The sequence below is a fragment of the Athene noctua genome, chromosome 2 (genome assembly GCF_965140245.1).
Source record: "Athene noctua chromosome 2, bAthNoc1.hap1.1, whole genome shotgun sequence".
In the NCBI taxonomy this organism is placed as follows: Eukaryota; Metazoa; Chordata; class Aves; order Strigiformes; family Strigidae; genus Athene; species Athene noctua.
This window is the reverse complement of record NC_134038.1, coordinates 138,983,381-139,000,310: the sequence shown is the minus strand read 5'-3', so window position 1 is coordinate 139,000,310 and position 16,930 is coordinate 138,983,381. Positions and strand designations below refer to the sequence as shown.

At 42.7% G+C, this 16,930-nt stretch overlaps 1 protein-coding gene across 3 annotated transcripts in view; it reads left to right on the top strand.

Moving 5' to 3' along the window:
• Positions 1 to 12,534: 12,534 nt before the first annotated feature.
• The window catches only part of GSDME (gasdermin E), a 28,676-nt gene continuing 24,280 nt past the window's right edge, over positions 12,535 to 16,930 (top strand). The window contains exons 1-3 of one of the 3 annotated variants that reach the window (XM_074900426.1): positions 12,537 to 12,903; positions 14,713 to 14,823; positions 16,663 to 16,782. Coding sequence is in view for 1 of the 3 variants with exons in the window: in XM_074900425.1 (XP_074756526.1) it covers positions 14,733 to 14,823 (91 nt within the window). In the remaining 2 variants the exon portion in view is untranslated. Of the gene's footprint in view, positions 12,904 to 14,712; positions 14,824 to 16,662; positions 16,783 to 16,930 lie in introns of those variants that run through there. The other 2 variants (XM_074900425.1, XM_074900427.1) reach the window with 2 other exon arrangements.

The window sequence follows — 16,930 nt, the reverse complement described above, 5'->3', positions numbered from 1 at the left end:
CAGCAGTTATCACCCAAGCTGTTTAGCTCAATGGATCAATCTTAAAATTCCTGATGATCACTGCCTGTTGTTACAGCTCTCTTATTTGATGACTTTATACACGTTACTTAATAGGATTTTGGAGAGCAGTTTGAGAAGTGCTCATCTAGCACTACCTTTCTTTGTGTATCTCTTCACAAAGTAAAACACTCACTATAAACTTAAGTCAAGATGATGGAGCAGCTCAGGCCTTTGGGTGTTAAAACACTGGCTCAGTTTTCAAATTACACAGCAAAAAGAGAAGATTCCAGGGAAATAGTGCTCATAGAAACAGAAACACACAGCTCTACTTCCACATATGCAGACTTGACAGTATCTGATTTTGGTGCAGTGTAAGTTTGGGATTATGAATCAGCATAACTTGTTTAGGAGACTGCTCTTCATAGCATGAAGTGCCCTTTAGACTGAGTGGAACTGAAGTGCACCATTAATCATTGCATTCCGCTCTCTGAGATATGCTTCTATGTGTTAGTTTGCCAGCACTGATCTACTTCTTGTAGATGCTTTTTGAAGTACAGATCCAGCAAAGTACTTAGGTTCTTTATACAGAGCTTGGAAAATTAGATGCATAGAAGAAAGAGCAAAACCGGCAAAATTTTGAGAACATCCCAGAGATCTGTTCTTCCACCACCAAGTTTCTGAAGGACCTGAAACTGGGTTTCTGGTTTCTTTAAAAACCTGGCCCCTGAAGGAGATGGCTGTTGCAAACATGGTCACCTTATTACTTGGCAGTTTAGTGTTGAAGCCAGATCACTGTACAGAAAGGAACACAAATTCCTGGGCCCAGAACATAAAACTAGGGACAGCTTCGGGGTTGCACAAAAGTCTAGCACTGGTCTCCCAAAAAAACCCCAACCTTACCCCTTTCCATGCCCCTAACTTTCCCTCAGCTGTTTACAGTCCTGTATAGGTTTTTTATGTGGCCCCTCATACCTAAATGTCCTTATTCAGTGTCCCACTTTCTCTTTATTAAAAAAAATTCTCAAGAATAAGCAAACAGCCTATTCTAACAAGCTTTTAAATAACAAATCATGCCTAAAAGCTGTAGTTAAAAACTTTCCCCATAAACGTTGTGGCCTACTTCTGTATCTTTTCCTTGACTGTGAACAGGACTTCCTCCCCACTTGTGCTCTGGAGTCAGACCACAGCCTGGTAAGGGTAGCACGCTACAAAAATGTGCAGCTGCATCTGCTCAGCATACTCCTAATTAATGTCCTTGCATATGCTTTTGTGTAGATCTTTTCTGTAATCTCTCTAGATGACCAGCTTTGCAGAGACAAAACTTTAATATCTTATTTTGTTCAGTACAGCTTTTTTTTGTGTGTACAAATCATACAGAGGGGTCAAGCTGAAGAGGAGTGCAAAACTTGGCCCACAATGCATATCTAATAGAGAGAAGGATGAAATCCAGCTTCTCCACATAACCGAATACATCTTGCAAGGGCTAGAGTCAGATGGTGCTAGTCAGAGGAGTGAAGTTAAAATGAAAGTGGGGGTTTTTTTGAGTGTGTTTTCATTCATGGATTATGCCTACTATAAATAAAATTCACAGTATTCACTAACTCCTTCTTTATATTTTCTAGCTACTAGTGGATGCAACTTACTCCAGCAGCTGTGGGTTTATAAGAAACTGCACGTTATCTGGCTTATCTGTTGAAACTTAGTAAATACTGTAACTTATCACCAAATGTTTTCTTGTACTGCTCAGTTCTTAGATACTGTTCTTGCTGCCGCTTTTGAAAGCAATAAGAGAAATTTTCCACATAAATAGTTGCCATATGTTAAAAAAATTATTTTAAGCAGTTTGGTTTTTTATATAAATTGTGGATTTGGTGTTTTTGTTGTATTAAACGAAACTGTATTAAAACTTATGAGGATGTTTGGGAGGTTGATCCACCAAGAGGTAATGAGCACCTTCAGCTCCACACCTTTGAGATGGTTGATATCCCTGAGAATCAGGCAGTCTTGTGTTCATGTTAATGGTATTTTACTAGTTCTAGTATTGGAAAAACATATCATGTGTATGAGGTATTACATAGGCCAAGCTGCTAAATGCTGAATTAGTTGTTTGTTTTGATTAGGGCATTAGTGTTTTCAGAATGAAGAAAGGTATCATATGTGTTAGAATTATCACTGACTTTCAGATTTTTGAGAGAACTTTCTGTAGTCAGGATCATTCCTGTTTTCTGCTTCACTTACTCCAAAAATTTGTAATAATGTTGGAGCACCTTGATGCACAGTTTGATTTATTTTTGTCTCTGTAACCAATTTAGTAGGATGTTAATAAATCATACTTGCTAAAGGTCATAGAGCACCCTGACTTTTTCTCAGGGGTTGTAAGCATCTTTCTTCAAAGGTTGTTAGTGACAGCTGAAATAAGTCTAGCTGCTGTAGTGATCTCTGCTTTTTACACTTGCCAAAATGGCAAGTATCAAGGCTTCCATCTGCTAGAAGCCTTATTTATCACCCTTACAATCTGGCTGGTAGTTGCACAGTGTTCACGTTGTTTACCAGTTACCTGCCTACACTGTACAACACTGTCGTATGGCTATTATGCAAGACACTGGGGCAGAGAAAGGGGTAAGCTGATGGAATTCATTTATAGCTGGAAGTTGATTCTTAAAAGCAGTTTTTAGTAGACAGATGTGCAGCATAAATGTTATGCTTTAGCATGAATGTGGAGACTGCAAACCACATGTTCTCCATAAAACAACTTTTAAAAACAAGGAAACACAGTATTTACTGGGTAAAATAAATAACTGGAAGGAAATGGTATCAGTGTGGTGTTTTCTCCCTCAGAGGCAGTGGTTCAGGACAGCTCTGCCAGTCAGATCTCAACTATGTCTCATGGTCCCACCATATGTATGCAGGATGCAATACAGATGGATTAGGATCTTGAAAAATATGGGAGTACAGTGAGTGTAATTCCTGGCCAACCTGTAATTCCTGACTGCAGTTATTCAGCACTTCCCAGGCTGGTGCAGTGTGTACAGAGATTTGATGGGAGGGAGCATGGAGGTTCCAGGAAGAGCTGGAAAAATTGGATCAATAAATCTGTTACCATGCAAAATATCCTCAGTTGTTGTACATGACAGAATAAGGATAGAGGCTGAAAGAAAAACAGCTTTTATACTGGGCAAAAATAAGCTCCTGTTTTTTTGAAATCCAGCTATTTTGGTTCTGTATTGGTTTAAGAACTTTGGAACTTGCTTATCATGTCAGTGGGAATCAATTCATTGCTGATTAATTTCATAGAGATCTAATATGCTTTACTTTATACCTGAAATAACCAGCATTTAGTTCAAGTTGCTGGGAAAATAGCGGTTTACAGCAGCAGTAATATTTTTCCATAATTATAAAATGGAGAGGAAGATGACAAAGGATGCTCATTATTGGTACCGTAATCATGAACGCCTAGGGCAGTAAGAACTTCTCTTGTAGAGAAATGGATATGGAGTGAATTTCTCATGATTGCTCCTTGAGCTAATGACATGCCAAGTACCCACAGTGTGGTCAGTGCTACCCAGACAAAACAGGCTGTTCTCCCCTACAGAAGTGTAAGGTAAAATTGGCTTATATAGACCTTGCATTCAATTTAAGCTCAGTTGTCTGTTCATTTACAGTAATCTCTGTTTTAAAGTCATTTTGCTTACTGCAAAATGATTCAAACCACCATAGCGTGAGGAAAAACACTGACAGCTGAGCAAAGCTTGCTCTGCATAGTAACTGACACATCTTGGCTTTTCTTTTCTTTTCTTTTTTTTTTTTTAATGCCTCTGTTACATTTCTTTCATCTTGCAAACATTGCTCTCCATGCTCAGTTTGCTGATTTTTAACTGAGACCCCCTCTAGTGCAGTGGATGCGTAAGAATTTGTAGGGTTGCTCTGAGTTTTTTAAATGGAATTACAAGCTGGCCACATAACCAAATTCTGCTATATACTTATGAATTTGTATCTTTGCTTACTCTGTACCAAGGGAAATACTTGAAATTGCTATGTGTGAACCCTCATTTGAGGTAAATCAACATTGCTCTACTGAGCTGAGTATAACTGTGGCTTAAGTTAACTGAGAATTTGACTCTGTGGGTTCATTGATGTAAGTTTTTACACGCTCTTGGAATAATAATAAATTCCTGGAAGACAAGATGTTGTGTATGAACATCAGCTGATGTTTCTGTCTATAATTTCACAGACTTCAGGATTTACTGGCTTTCTCTAAGTGTTAGGGTACTATTTCTCTTTGAGAATTTTTTGAGCTGATTTTACTAAGACCAGCTTTTAGAATTTCAAAATATGATTTTTTGCTTAGTTAGCATTGGGGTTTAATTAAAATTTCTTTAACAAAAAAATTTATTTAACAAACAAAAGAATTGCTCTCTTAAATACAGATTTCTTACTTTTTAACTTGTGCTGGGAGAAAAAAAAGAAGCCATGATAAAGGCTGCAGTAAATCTACTTCGAATTACTGCAGTACATGCCCTGAAAAATCCTTTCCTCCTTAGATTTTATGAGGATACGTCTGCAATGTCTAGATTGCTGCCTAGAGCAAGGAAGATTATGTAGATATATCAGTAGATGAGAACCTAACTAATAGCTGAGAGAGATTTACTGTTTTGTTTACTCTTAGGTTTGTTATTTCAGCCATTGACAGACTGAAGATGGAGTGAAGTCAAGAGATCATCCTACTTGTATTCATTGTTTGTTACTTGCACTTCAGTCAGTGAAGCAAATCTTAGGTTTGTTATATAGCTGTACAGGGATTTTGGATGGAAAAATCAATTTTCTTATAAAGTTCAAAAATAGTGTGACAAATTCTTAAGTCCTTTCATGGAAAAACTTCCTGCCGAGGACTTTGCCTGAGAAAGCACACCACAGGTAGGCCAGTTAGAGCAAACTTGACTTTCTGAGTTCTCTAGTTACCAGAGGATGGTGAGCCTAGCCCATCCTTAACTTGCCCCCTTTCATTCTGGAAAGAGAGTAGTATTTCAGTCAAAGACAACAGAGGGTAGAGAGCTCCAGGATATTTTTTCACCTTTTGTGAATATCAGAAACTGGAAAAGAGATCATGATGTGCCATGCTGCAGGAGAGGCCACAGTAGGAGTTCCACTATATTTTACCTAGACGCAAAGCTTCCTAAAGCTGATGCTGTGTGAATGCTTTGGTCTTTATACAACAGGAATTGTTTGTTTAAAATGATGGGGGAAAGGAATGAGAAGGAAGGGTATATATTATTGAAATAAGATTCTGAGTATTAAAGTGTGCAGTCACGAGGTCCTAGCCAAAAGAATGGCTGCAGTTCATGCTTTCCCAGCAGTGGCTGCTCATTGTTTCCGTTCATACTAACATTTCCTCTCAGGACACAGCTGGTCTTCCTTCTTTCTGAGAAACGGCAGTGCTCACATTGTGGTGTATTGGCATTGGTGAGGCCAGACAGTAACTGTGGAAGAACCAAGTAAGCCCCAGCTCAAGCTGACTGCAGTCAGTTCTGTGGAAGGAAGCACATTCCCATCTCAGAAGTTGCAAAAAGGGGTAGTACTGGCAATAAGAAACCCATCCACCAAGGTTACTTCCATCATCCATTACAGATGCTACTCACCCAAATCAATGTGTCATTCAGGCAAACAAAGGCAGTATGAGCAGCAAGGACACCAGTTTCAGTCCTGTGATAGAGCAAATAAAATACATTTTTAATTGTCAGAGAACAGGCCAGGACTTTGTTTCATACGTGAGGTTTTTTTCCCCCACATAGTGAAGGCCTGTTTTTTATGTGTAACTCCAAATGGCATGAATAACCTGGAGTGGTGTGCCTCTAGCCCTAGCCGTCACGTGTACAAATTTGCAGGACACCACTGCTGTCCCCCTCTGTTCAGGACAGCTGCAGCCTTTTACACCTATCACTCTGTTTTGACCCACACCACCCCCTTTATGGCATCTCGATGTCTTTTTGGTCAACCTTGTTGCACAATACAAAAGTAACTTAGCAGCCCACAGGGTTTTCAGCCGCTTGACAGGCCTTGCTCTTTGTTTCCAGAACTGTGCTCTTTTTGTCCTGCTTCCCTTTCAGTGGGAAAGACCCAGGTATGTTCTTATCCCAGCATCTGTAACACATTGAAAAGAAAACCCTTTGCGTGCTGAAACTAGGAGTTGGCAACAGCAAGCTGAAAAATGAAATGGCTTTAAGAAGAAACGTGGGTCCTTAGTCTTGGTACCCAGTGGGGCTGAACTGCCAGCCCTGTGTGAAATGGGGTGGGTTTTTTCCTTTTGTCCGCCCTTGCAGTGTACACTTCCACAGCAGAACGTGCAGACGGTCCCTGGCAGCTCCTGCTGCAGAGACCCTGGGAAGCTGTAGGAGCTCTTGACTCACCCTGTAGTAGTAATGCAGCCTCACAGCTCCTCAGGACCCTCTGGAACCAGTCACTGGCTGCTTTGCTGTTTGTGGTCTTCTCCTCGGTGCATCTGCTACTTTTGTGGGTCATGGCCTGCTTCAAAGATCTCTAATCAAAATTTTCAATTTCTATGTTTGTGGGTACTTAAAAATGCATTTACTTTGCTTGCTAAAACCCCTTTCAGATTGCCCTGGAACAGAAATTCCAGTTGGTGTTCAGTTCTGAAAGAGAGCTTGAGCTGACAGTGAACAAATAATGAGAATGGGGGTTAAGGAGTTGCAGAATAACTGGGAAATAAAATAAAGGAGGCCCAAAACCCATAATAAAGCTATTGCCACAAATGAAACAGATTAAAATATGCATGTGGTGTTATTCAATAAAATATTAATGTTAGCCTCTCAACATTTTGCAAGGTTTGACTACGGCTGTGCTCCAGTTCTGTGTCAGTGTAATACAAACACCATCCAGCTGGCTGCCTCACGAGGAACTGCAATCGCATACTGTGGATTCTTTGGAAATTTCTGCACAAATAATTTGCTCCTGCAGTCAGATAGTGAGTGTTTTCAAAGGCACTTGTGCGTACATGTCCATTCAGAGGATACAAGAGGAATTGTGTGAACCAGAATAAACCTGAGGATCTGATCAAAGAAAACTGTTCCTTGCAGTCAGCTTTCCTCTCTACAGGCAGCTTCAGTCACAGGCTTTTCCCCATGGATCGTTTAAATCCTCTCGTTTTGCCAGTTTTGTCCTAAAATTCCTATGTGTGCTTTCCTTAGTTCTTCCATTCACTGTAACTTTAAGGTTGTATATAAATAACAAAATCAATATGAACTGCACAGATTTTAGGGTCACCTTTTTTACTGATTGGAAATGTAACAGTAGAACAATTACAAGTGGAAGTACCATTTATTAAATCAATGCATATTATGTAATCATTTACAATCAGCTGTGCCTAGCTGCTCATAGTACTAGGCACTGTACAACAATACTTTAAATAGTGCCATGTGCTGTACAGTTACATATTAAAGAACCATGCCAGAGTGCTTACAGTCTGAAAGGTGCATGTGTGCAGAGATAGAAAGATGAAGGCCCTCATTGTTTGGAGGCTCAGTGACAGGTATCTTCTGTTTGTAATGTTTTATTAAAAAAAAAAGTCCTAATATTTGTTATTTTAATACAGTTTTGTCATTTGACTTTGTAGGTCTTGTTCCAACTGGCCAAGAACCAAAGATGTAAAAAAATAAGAAGCATAGGGAATAAGCTTAATTTCAGATTTTATTACCGTTACATTTTTTAGACTTTTGGAGTTTAATGTGGAATAATATACTTTTAAAATAACTGCTTCTATAGGACCTACATAAATGTTTGGGTCTCCCACACAATAGTTTGATGGCCATTCCTTTTGGCTAATTTATGAGGAAGTCCTGCTACTGAATAGCTTGAACAATATAGCAGCCAGATGGTTTTTGATAAAACATTAATGAGAGCAGATGGTTTGTAATAAACTATTATGGAAAAAGGCTTTTGAGACATGCAAGAAACGTTATCTATTCCTAAGTCTTCATTTATCATTACTGTAAAAGAAATTAAGTTCTGTGGCTGCCATCTAATTCACAATTTAAAGTTAGAAGCACTTAGTTCATGCAGCTTCATGCAAACTGTCCTCCATATTATTGTTAGAGACATCACCAGATGACTTCTTGGGTAACCACAATCTATTAGACATGATCCTAGCTTACCCTTTCAGAGATGATTTTCTTAAAATCATGGGAAAATAATCAAATAATCACAAGGTTTTTGTAGGCGGATCTGTAGAAAGTTACAGCTACCCTACACACAATCGCTGCAGGGATAAGAGAGCTTTTACAGTGACAGAGGGGAGCCCTGTGCCATAACATATGTACTACAGAAAGGTAGATCTGGTACTATTTCCTCCCGTGCCAATGTCAATACTCGAGGCACCAAGACCTGACTGAGTTACAGCAGACACGCTGTTCTACTGAACAGCTCTGCCTCCTTCTGCATCTCAGTGTGGCGCTCTCCAGTTGTCCTTCCAAGGGACTAAGAGGTCCAGAAGTGAACTCTTTTTTCCTCATATTGGTCCCTAAAGGCAGCAGACACGCACCTGACAATAAAATACAGCCTCTCAATAGTGGCCAAACTCATCTCACAGGCAAAATCTTCAGGTGGTTAAAGATGTTCCCTTCCTATCGCTGCCGTCAAAAGCCAAGTGGACAGAAGCTCACATAAACGGGTAGGGAAATGCAGCAGAATAACTTTCTGGATGTTTTGAACTCACACAGTCGGTCTCTCCTGGCTTACTGCACCCTCCCACTGGTCTCTCCTAAGCAGGACACAGTAACTTGCTGATTTCTAAGCCTGTCACTAGCTGCTGGCACTGTGGCAGGGCTGATGACAGCCCCTACCAGCAGGAGAGTGAGAAAGCTGTTGTTTGCAACAGGAAATGTTTTGGGGGATTGAATTGTATAGGCAAAAACTACGGAGCATCCCACCAAAACAGGAGAAGAATTTTAATGTGAAATACAAATAAGGCTGTTTAGTTGATTTGAAAGAAACAAACAAACAATGCAACTCCAATCTTTTATTCTTGTGAAAGGAAATGGGGGGAAAAGAAGTTCATTCTTTTGCTGGTGATTTGGCTTATATTGCTGGACACCTCTAAAAAGATTTGCTACCCCAAGTATCATTCTTTTCTAAATAGAAGCCCAAAATAGTTTCACGCTTTCTTCCCATTTCCTCCACAGAACTGAAGCCAGCAGACCCTTCTCCAGCCAGTGTGAGGGTTTAAAAAAAGCCTAGCATGTAGCAACAGAGAGCTTTGGACAACCTCCCGATGAGTCAGTATACAGGCTGAATTTCAGTGAGCACTTTCTAGCCAGGCTGGATGCAGCCCGAAACAACTCATTGGTGGCTACAAGGCATTATATATCGTTAGTACTGCTGTTAACACTGACGCCGTGAAAACATTTAGAAAAGTTTTTTAAGATGGTGAGACCACCAAAAAAAAAAAGCCATTTAAGAAATTCCCCTTTGCAGCCAATTTTGCATTTACATCCTAATGTCAATGGTTGAAAAAAATAAGGCCAGATTATGCCATCGTACAAAAATCCCCTCTAATGCCAAACGCTTATAGGATGCAAAGACCTTTTCTGTACCTGATAGGAATAATCATTCTGCAATGCTGACATCTTGTGGTGACCTGCTCAATGGTTTCATGTAGATCTCGCACCTGAAGAATTTCACACAGAGGTGTTCAAAGAGCATACAACTACTGTGTTGGGGGTTTTTTCCCTCTTAGACTATCTTTTGTGTTAGTACTCACTTACTATGCACATTACTCATTTTTTTTAAGTTTTGGCTGTGAAGTTCTCATGTCGATTGTCTCATTTATCTAAATGAGGTAGCCAAATCTTGTCCCATATTGAAAACAGTTTGTCCCAAAGTCAAGTTTCTAATCTTCTAATGCAGAAGTGATGCACTTGATGCTTCAGCTCAGGAGATGGAGTGCGTGGCAGACAGATCCCAAAGGCAGACCATACTTACTGTGAGTATTTCTCTGATATGATGTTCTCCCGGCTGACATCCCAGTCAGTCATGAAGTAACCATGTGCTGTGAGTTTTGACTGTGCAGCATACCTGAACAGCATTTCCATGAAGACTGAAGGCTCAATCCTAAACATCTCCTGTTTGCAGCCAGTTTAATAACAGCCTCTAAGTTAATTGCTGCATATCCCCAAAACACAGCTAAACCCCAGACCTATGTTTCTGTCTCTTCTAATAAATGAGAAGCATCTGAAAACTGTCCTACATTGGTTGGTGTCTTTCAAGCGGATAATTTCTGCTCAGAGGTTTTTATTGGAAAGATGGAAATATTGCTGGTGTGGGTACCCTTTATTCAGTGTGCACGTAACCACTGGTAACGTACTTAAAATGACTATTATGTTTGCCTGGTTTTATTTGTGTCTTCCCTCCCCAGTGAATATTTCCATGGTAATGTGTCTCAGTGCAACTTCCTGGCTTGATTTCTCAAAATATGCTTTAGCAGACAGTTACATTTGAAATGAATCACACATCGCCACTCCCTGGAAAAACACATGATGGCTGATGAAACGTGTGCTATTACTGGCCACTGTAGGAGATTATTGCTGGAGCTAGCGATTCTGCTGCTTGGTGCTGCTCCTAAAAACGTATCTCCTGAGGATGTGTGGGTGATTTTCTCAGGATGAGGCTCTAAGAATGGAGCTTTATATATTTTCTTTTATTAATCCATAAAAGGTAGATTATCGCAAATGCAGATACTTACTTAGTTCCATTCAGGCTATTTGTTCAAATTCCTGTCAGCAGGTGCAACTCCAGAAGGGAAATCTATTTATCATTGATTCACTAAAGATGTCACCTGTGGGAATCAGAAATGGGTGAGGGATTAAAATCTGCTGAAATTAATGGGAAGTTTTGGATAATGTACATAGTTAAACAGGATGGAAGAAATGGATGCTACTTCAGCTATATGCACGAAATGTCACCTCTCACCCAGGACTGCCGATTTAATGACACACAGTTTTCAACTTCCCTTTGTTTCAAAGCCCAGGTGTTACTCCATTAAGATCTGTTGATGTGACATTTGTGCCTATACCCTGCAGCCTCAAATGCTCTCTCTTCAAACCACAGGGGAAGTACCTGGCCTGTGCTATGCTTCACTTGAAAAAGATTTCTTTGATGTTTATTATTTTGAAAGACTGCTCCTTGGGTTTCTGCAGACTCATCTGTTTCTCACTGGATCAGTCCTTTAGCATCATAACCAAGTTGTTTTATTCTGGTGATGCATTGTTTTCAGCAGCCTGAGATAGGCCAAGAGAGCTCACTGTTTCATACTGTGGTTCACAAACCCGGCCCCTGTGCTCTGTTGATCACATTTCTCATTTTCTGCAGCACTGCTGCTCCAGGTCCCTGGACGGGGGACCCTGGCTTGGGAGCTCCCATTCGGACCACTGCGACTTCACAAGGCCAACAGCGCCAACCCCAAAGCGCAAACCGGCAGCCAGAAATGTGGCAGGGCTGCTGTTTCCAGCAGATCATGCACGCAGGCCACTGACCCTCTGCCATTTCCACCTGGGGGTGATCTGAGCCAGGTGTGAGACGATGTCCCAAAAAATTTCCTTTTTAATCGTGTCATAAGGTATCACTGTCTGGCAGTTGTAGGGAAAAGAAGCTGCCTGTGCTATTTGACAGGGAGTAACCATGCAAGACCAGCTGTCCCATCACCTGGCTGAGCTGATGGGAACAACTGAGCCCCTAATCTCTGTCCCTCGCAGGGCTGACCCCACGTTACCCAAGAAAGCAGATTCATGCCCAGCATGCAATGAACCAATCTTAACACACTCAGGAGAGATATTGCATTTATTCAATCTGGATGCTCGGTGGACTTTTCCACAAATCAATCACACCAACAGCAGGTTTTTGCTCCTTTTATACACAAAAATCAGAAGTTAGTACTTTTCCATACTATGCCTATTAGATACTGATTGGTTAATGGTTATCATTCAATTATAATACAGCTTACCTAATGCTATGCATGCTCAGGGGAAGGATCTCAATCCAGGCAGGGGTCTTTTTGACCGGTGGGTGTGTTTTTTAGTATTATAAAGTTCACTTTAAGGACACCCAAAAGTTGGTTTCATTACCAGGTTAACTGATTGATTCATCATTTTGTCAAGCTGTCAAAAAACTAATTCTCAACACAATTCTATACGTTGTCTTTATGGCCCAAGATGTTTTAGTCATTTTCTAGGGCATGGAGAATAAAGCTTATTCTTATTCTTTATAAATTTCAATGTCTCAGCCAATCTTATGATTATCCCCAGGTGTGCAGTAGCTATACCTACTAGCATAATCATTAACCATGAAATTTAGCCAAATTGAAGTATACTATGTCACACGCAGGCCTCCAGCTGCGTGTCTGTGCCGGAGCGCTACGGCCAGCGGCCCAGACCGCCCGTCCCCTGCGTGCAGCCGCCCCACGGCTGGGTCAACCCCCGGCGGCGATGAGGCAGGCCCGGCGCAGGCAGGCGGGAGGGAGGGATGGCGAGGCAGGCCGGAGCCGCTCGGGGTTTGGCAGGCGGACAGCGGCAGCGCCCCGGCCCCTTCCCGGCGCAGCCCGGCCCAGCGGGGATGTGCCGGGGCGGCGGCCCCGCGCGGCAACATGGCGGCGGCGGCGCCTCCACCAGCGCCCCGGGGTGCCGCTGCCACCGCGCCCTCCCCGCACGGCCCGAGCGGCGCTTGCGCTCCTCCCGCCTCGCCTGGCCGCGACAGGAAACCCGCTCTGCTCCGGGGTATCCACCCCGGCTGCCCGCAGGCCTTCGCCCTCCGCACCTCGCCTCGGGGCGCGGCGCGGCAACGCCCCGCGGGCGGGGCTCGCCGCATCCTCGGGGCCCGGCGGCGGCGATCGCCGGGAGAGCCGTGAGTAGGGGCGCGGGCCCGGAGGGGCGGCGGGGCCTGGCCGTGTCCGCCACAGAGCGCCTGCCGAGGGGCCCCGGCTGCCGCCGCTCCCCCCTTGGCGGAGGGCCGAGGCCCCCGCGCCCCGCCCGTCGGCCGGGGCAGCGGCAGCGGGGCCTCGGCGCGCCCGGTGCCCCCCGCCCGAGCCCGCCCCACGCTCCGGAGGAGCCGTCGCGGCCGCCTCGTTGACTGCCGGCGCTCCTCTTGCCTTCCCCGGCGGCCGCTGCGCGCCCTCCGGCTTCACGGAGCGAGGGGTGTGGGGAGAACGTGGCCGAGCGGCCGCACTTGACGTGCGGGGGGTGGGCTCGATGCGTGGCACGGCGGGGCAAGGGACTCTGCGAAGGGGAGCCCCGCACCCGCCGGAGCCACGGCAGCGCAGGCCTTGGGGAGGCGGCCGGGCCTTGCTGGCCAAGGCCAAGGGCGGCGTTGGGCCCCTTCCCAAAGGGCGCAGCTCCCGCCGGCGGCCCTCGCACCTCAGCCGGGCAGGGCGGCACCGCCAGCCGCCCGGAGGCCCTCGCCCGGGCCTTGAGCCGCTGGGGCTTTGCGCGATGTCGAGTCCTCGGAGGCGAGTGCTGTCAAGTCCTCAAGGCACAGAAGTGGGCTACATCCAGGGCTAGCCTTGATTGGGTGCGGCTTTAGGGACCACGTGCGATCCAGGATTGAAATCCCTTGCGTGAACATCCCTGCTAGGCTTTGCGTATTAGCTTTTATGGCTGTTTTTTAATTTAAGTCATCTAGAAAGAAGGTGAAAATAACTATTAGGTTTTGTAATAAAACACACGTCCTGCTTGTCATCACTTCCACGCTTCAGTTGCCTTTCGGCATAAACTCTGACTTCATTAGGATTCAAAGCCCGTTACTGCCGCTTCACAGCGGAGTTAACGCCAAACAGCTCTTAGACACCATGGCTCCTGCGTGGCCATCTTTGGCCTTCAGGGATTGTATTTCCTTACAGTTTTGGATTGGCGAGGGGTGTGCCGACACTCAGCAGTTCACTTGTCATCCTCTTCCCAAATTCCCTGTGTACTGTACCCAGTAATCTTAAATGGAGAAAGAAAAAAAAAGCTTTTTTGTTTCTTAGAAAGGTCAGTGTTTGTGTATATAGAAGGTAAGAAATATTGGGCATCTGTTAAGACTTTGCTTTTGTGCTGACAAAGGTAAACACTGATTATTCATAAAATGTTTCTTTGGATCTAATATCCCACTATATTGAGTTAGGGAGCAGTGAGAAAGGACGGGAGAAGTGTAAGATTTGCTTGCTTCAGTGAACAGTGAAGTTGCTGTAAATACCTTCCCTTGATCTCATCCCTTTCATTGACCAATCTTCTTGTAGCCCAGGTTTGGGCTAATTTTAAATTTCTCAGGAAGCATGGAAGGTACTCCTCCTTCCTTTTCTGTTTTCATGCCTAGCTATCAGTCTGCAAGAGTGAATTCACTCTGACAGGCTTTTCCTACCAGCTTTGATACATCCCCTTTTAACTCTACTAAACCAAGCACAGCTCTAACAAAGATTCCAGAGGAAGAAACTCCAAAGGCAGAGTTTTCTTAATGCTGTGTCTGTAACCACTCAATGTCCGTTCAGTCCAGATGCCATCAATCCTGGTAGCTGCATTAACTTCCTGGTGTTGGCTAAGGGCATATTCAATTGCTCTATGTCTTTGTTTTGTGAACCACTGAAACAAGATATTTGGGTATATTTTAGAATTTGTGTTATAATCACCATATCCAAAGAGACATAAACAGGAATTTAGACAGAATATTCTTGCTTTGCAGGTACAGCTGCACCAGCAAATATGCTCCCTGCAAAGACATTCCCAGTCCAGCAAAGTGTGGGAGACGCAGACGTCATTCTGAGGTTGAAGACTGTCTCATCTCTCCTGCCTGGTGAGCCTCAGCAGACTTCATAAGCACTCCATGGTTTTCTCTGGATGTCCTTTCTGCTAGTGAAAAGTGTGGTGGCTGGGAGTGAAAACAAGCCACCATGGATTGACGTTTTATAGAACAGTGTTAATGGCTCGTGACATGAGATTTAGTGAGCGTGTAACAATGCCAAATCATAGGAACTGGTTTATTGCAATTTGTCTTAATTATAAACTCCTCAGGAATTGGTGGGCCTTTTTTGTTTTCAGAGACTATGCCCATTTGAGTTGGTTATGTAGGAATGACATCAGAATGAGTGAAGTTGTGTAAAGCACAGAAAGATTTGAAGAAGGTTGTGCTGGGGAAGAGCAGCTAATGCAGGCAACAAGAATTTTCTTGATGGTCCCCATCATTACAAATCAGTCATCTAGTTGGTTGTGAAATAATGGTGTCACACAGAAGAAGTCCCAGGGAAAAAGAAAACTATTTATTTTGGCTGTTAGGAGGTTGGTTGGTTTGGGGTTTTTTTTTATGCAGTGGAGCTGCATTATTCATTCCATTAAAGTGTTCTCACTGAGATAACAACCAGAGGAATTAAGTAGGAGAAATTTAAGAACGCAAAAAATCATTTTCAGTTCAGAGTTTAGGAAAAGGTCAGAGAGCAAGAAAGTGAGAATATTCGCAGTGCATATAGCTGGGGCTGTGCTGCAGGTTTGCTGCAGCTACCATTACAATGAAAGCCTCAGAAGACTCTTCAGTAAAACGTTATGCGACTTTGACATTGTTCAAATCCTTTCCATGCAGTTGTTGTTGGGAAACATCCTGTACTTGCTTACATAGAGAACTAAGAGTAGGCTTATGGGGGTTTCATGATGAGGTAGATACCTCAGCGTGAGTTCGTAAATACTGTGTTAAATATTAGCTGACATAGGATTTTGAGAAAAGCTAGTGGAAAGGTGAGTTCCCATCTGTAAAAATGCTCTTTGTCCTCCAACAGATACTAAAACATGGAACCTGTAGTCCAACCACTAATATCTTCATTCAGTTTTCTCTTTTCTCTCAATATTCCTGAGTGCCCACTGCAATACCAGTTTTTGTTTGAAGTCTTTCTAACTTCGTCTGGCCTGTGTTTGTAAATGACAAATCTAACGCAGCGCAAGACAGGTAATCATGAGCATATGGATACCCATCTCAGACATGGTATGATCTTAGTTGAGCTTTCCAGTCAGTGTCAGCTGGGGGATTCAAAGGAATGCTGCCAACTTTAACAGGCTGATTTAATTCTGGAAATATCATTAGATCAGATAATACAGAGTTAAAAAACTAAAAAAGATTAGATTTTTTAAAAATCAAAAATGAGTTTATTAAAATTTTGTGTTTAGCGCTCGCAAATGGTCATTTTTACCTTTTCTCCTGTGAGTTTAGCCAGTTTCCCTTACTGAAAAAGTTCCTTTCCTAAGACCAGCAAATTGCATGGCTTGGGATAAAAAAACCCATAAACAATAAGAGGTGCTAGTATTTTTTTAATATAAGACATTTAAAAGCTAGAACAAGATAATGTATGTAGCTGTTTAGCGGTTACAAATAACATATGTTCAATTTAGCTGTAGTTATGCTAATGGAAAATAGAAAATTGGAAAACATTGAAGGTAAAAAGGTTCAGAAAGAAAAAAATTAATTGGCGCTTTCCAGGGGCATAGTTAAAAACAAAGCTTAGTCACAAAGAAGCCAGCACAAATATTTGTTGCTTTTTATAGAATAATTATTATCCCTATATGTGTTTACTCACTGTTAAAAAGATCAAGATAATTTGTGTGAATAATACCTAATTACCTTTTATGGAGTAAGGTAATTTTATGTTAGGTAATAAAAGAAGGATTCTGCAGGGAGGCAGAAGTCCTCTGCCATTGTACCAGTGCCCTCCTCATCCCAGCCAGTCTCTGCGGGGTGCTCATTAGTAGATGCTTTTTCTTAGAATCTCAGGTAAGTTTTTTCCTCCCTAACAGATTAATTACCCGTGAGAGTTCCTTGAAGGAACTTTTCAGCTGTAGATTGGAATATTTCTTACACATTTATTTCTTCATTGTCTGCAAGATTATAAATTTCATACATTTTTATTGTAATGCTTAAG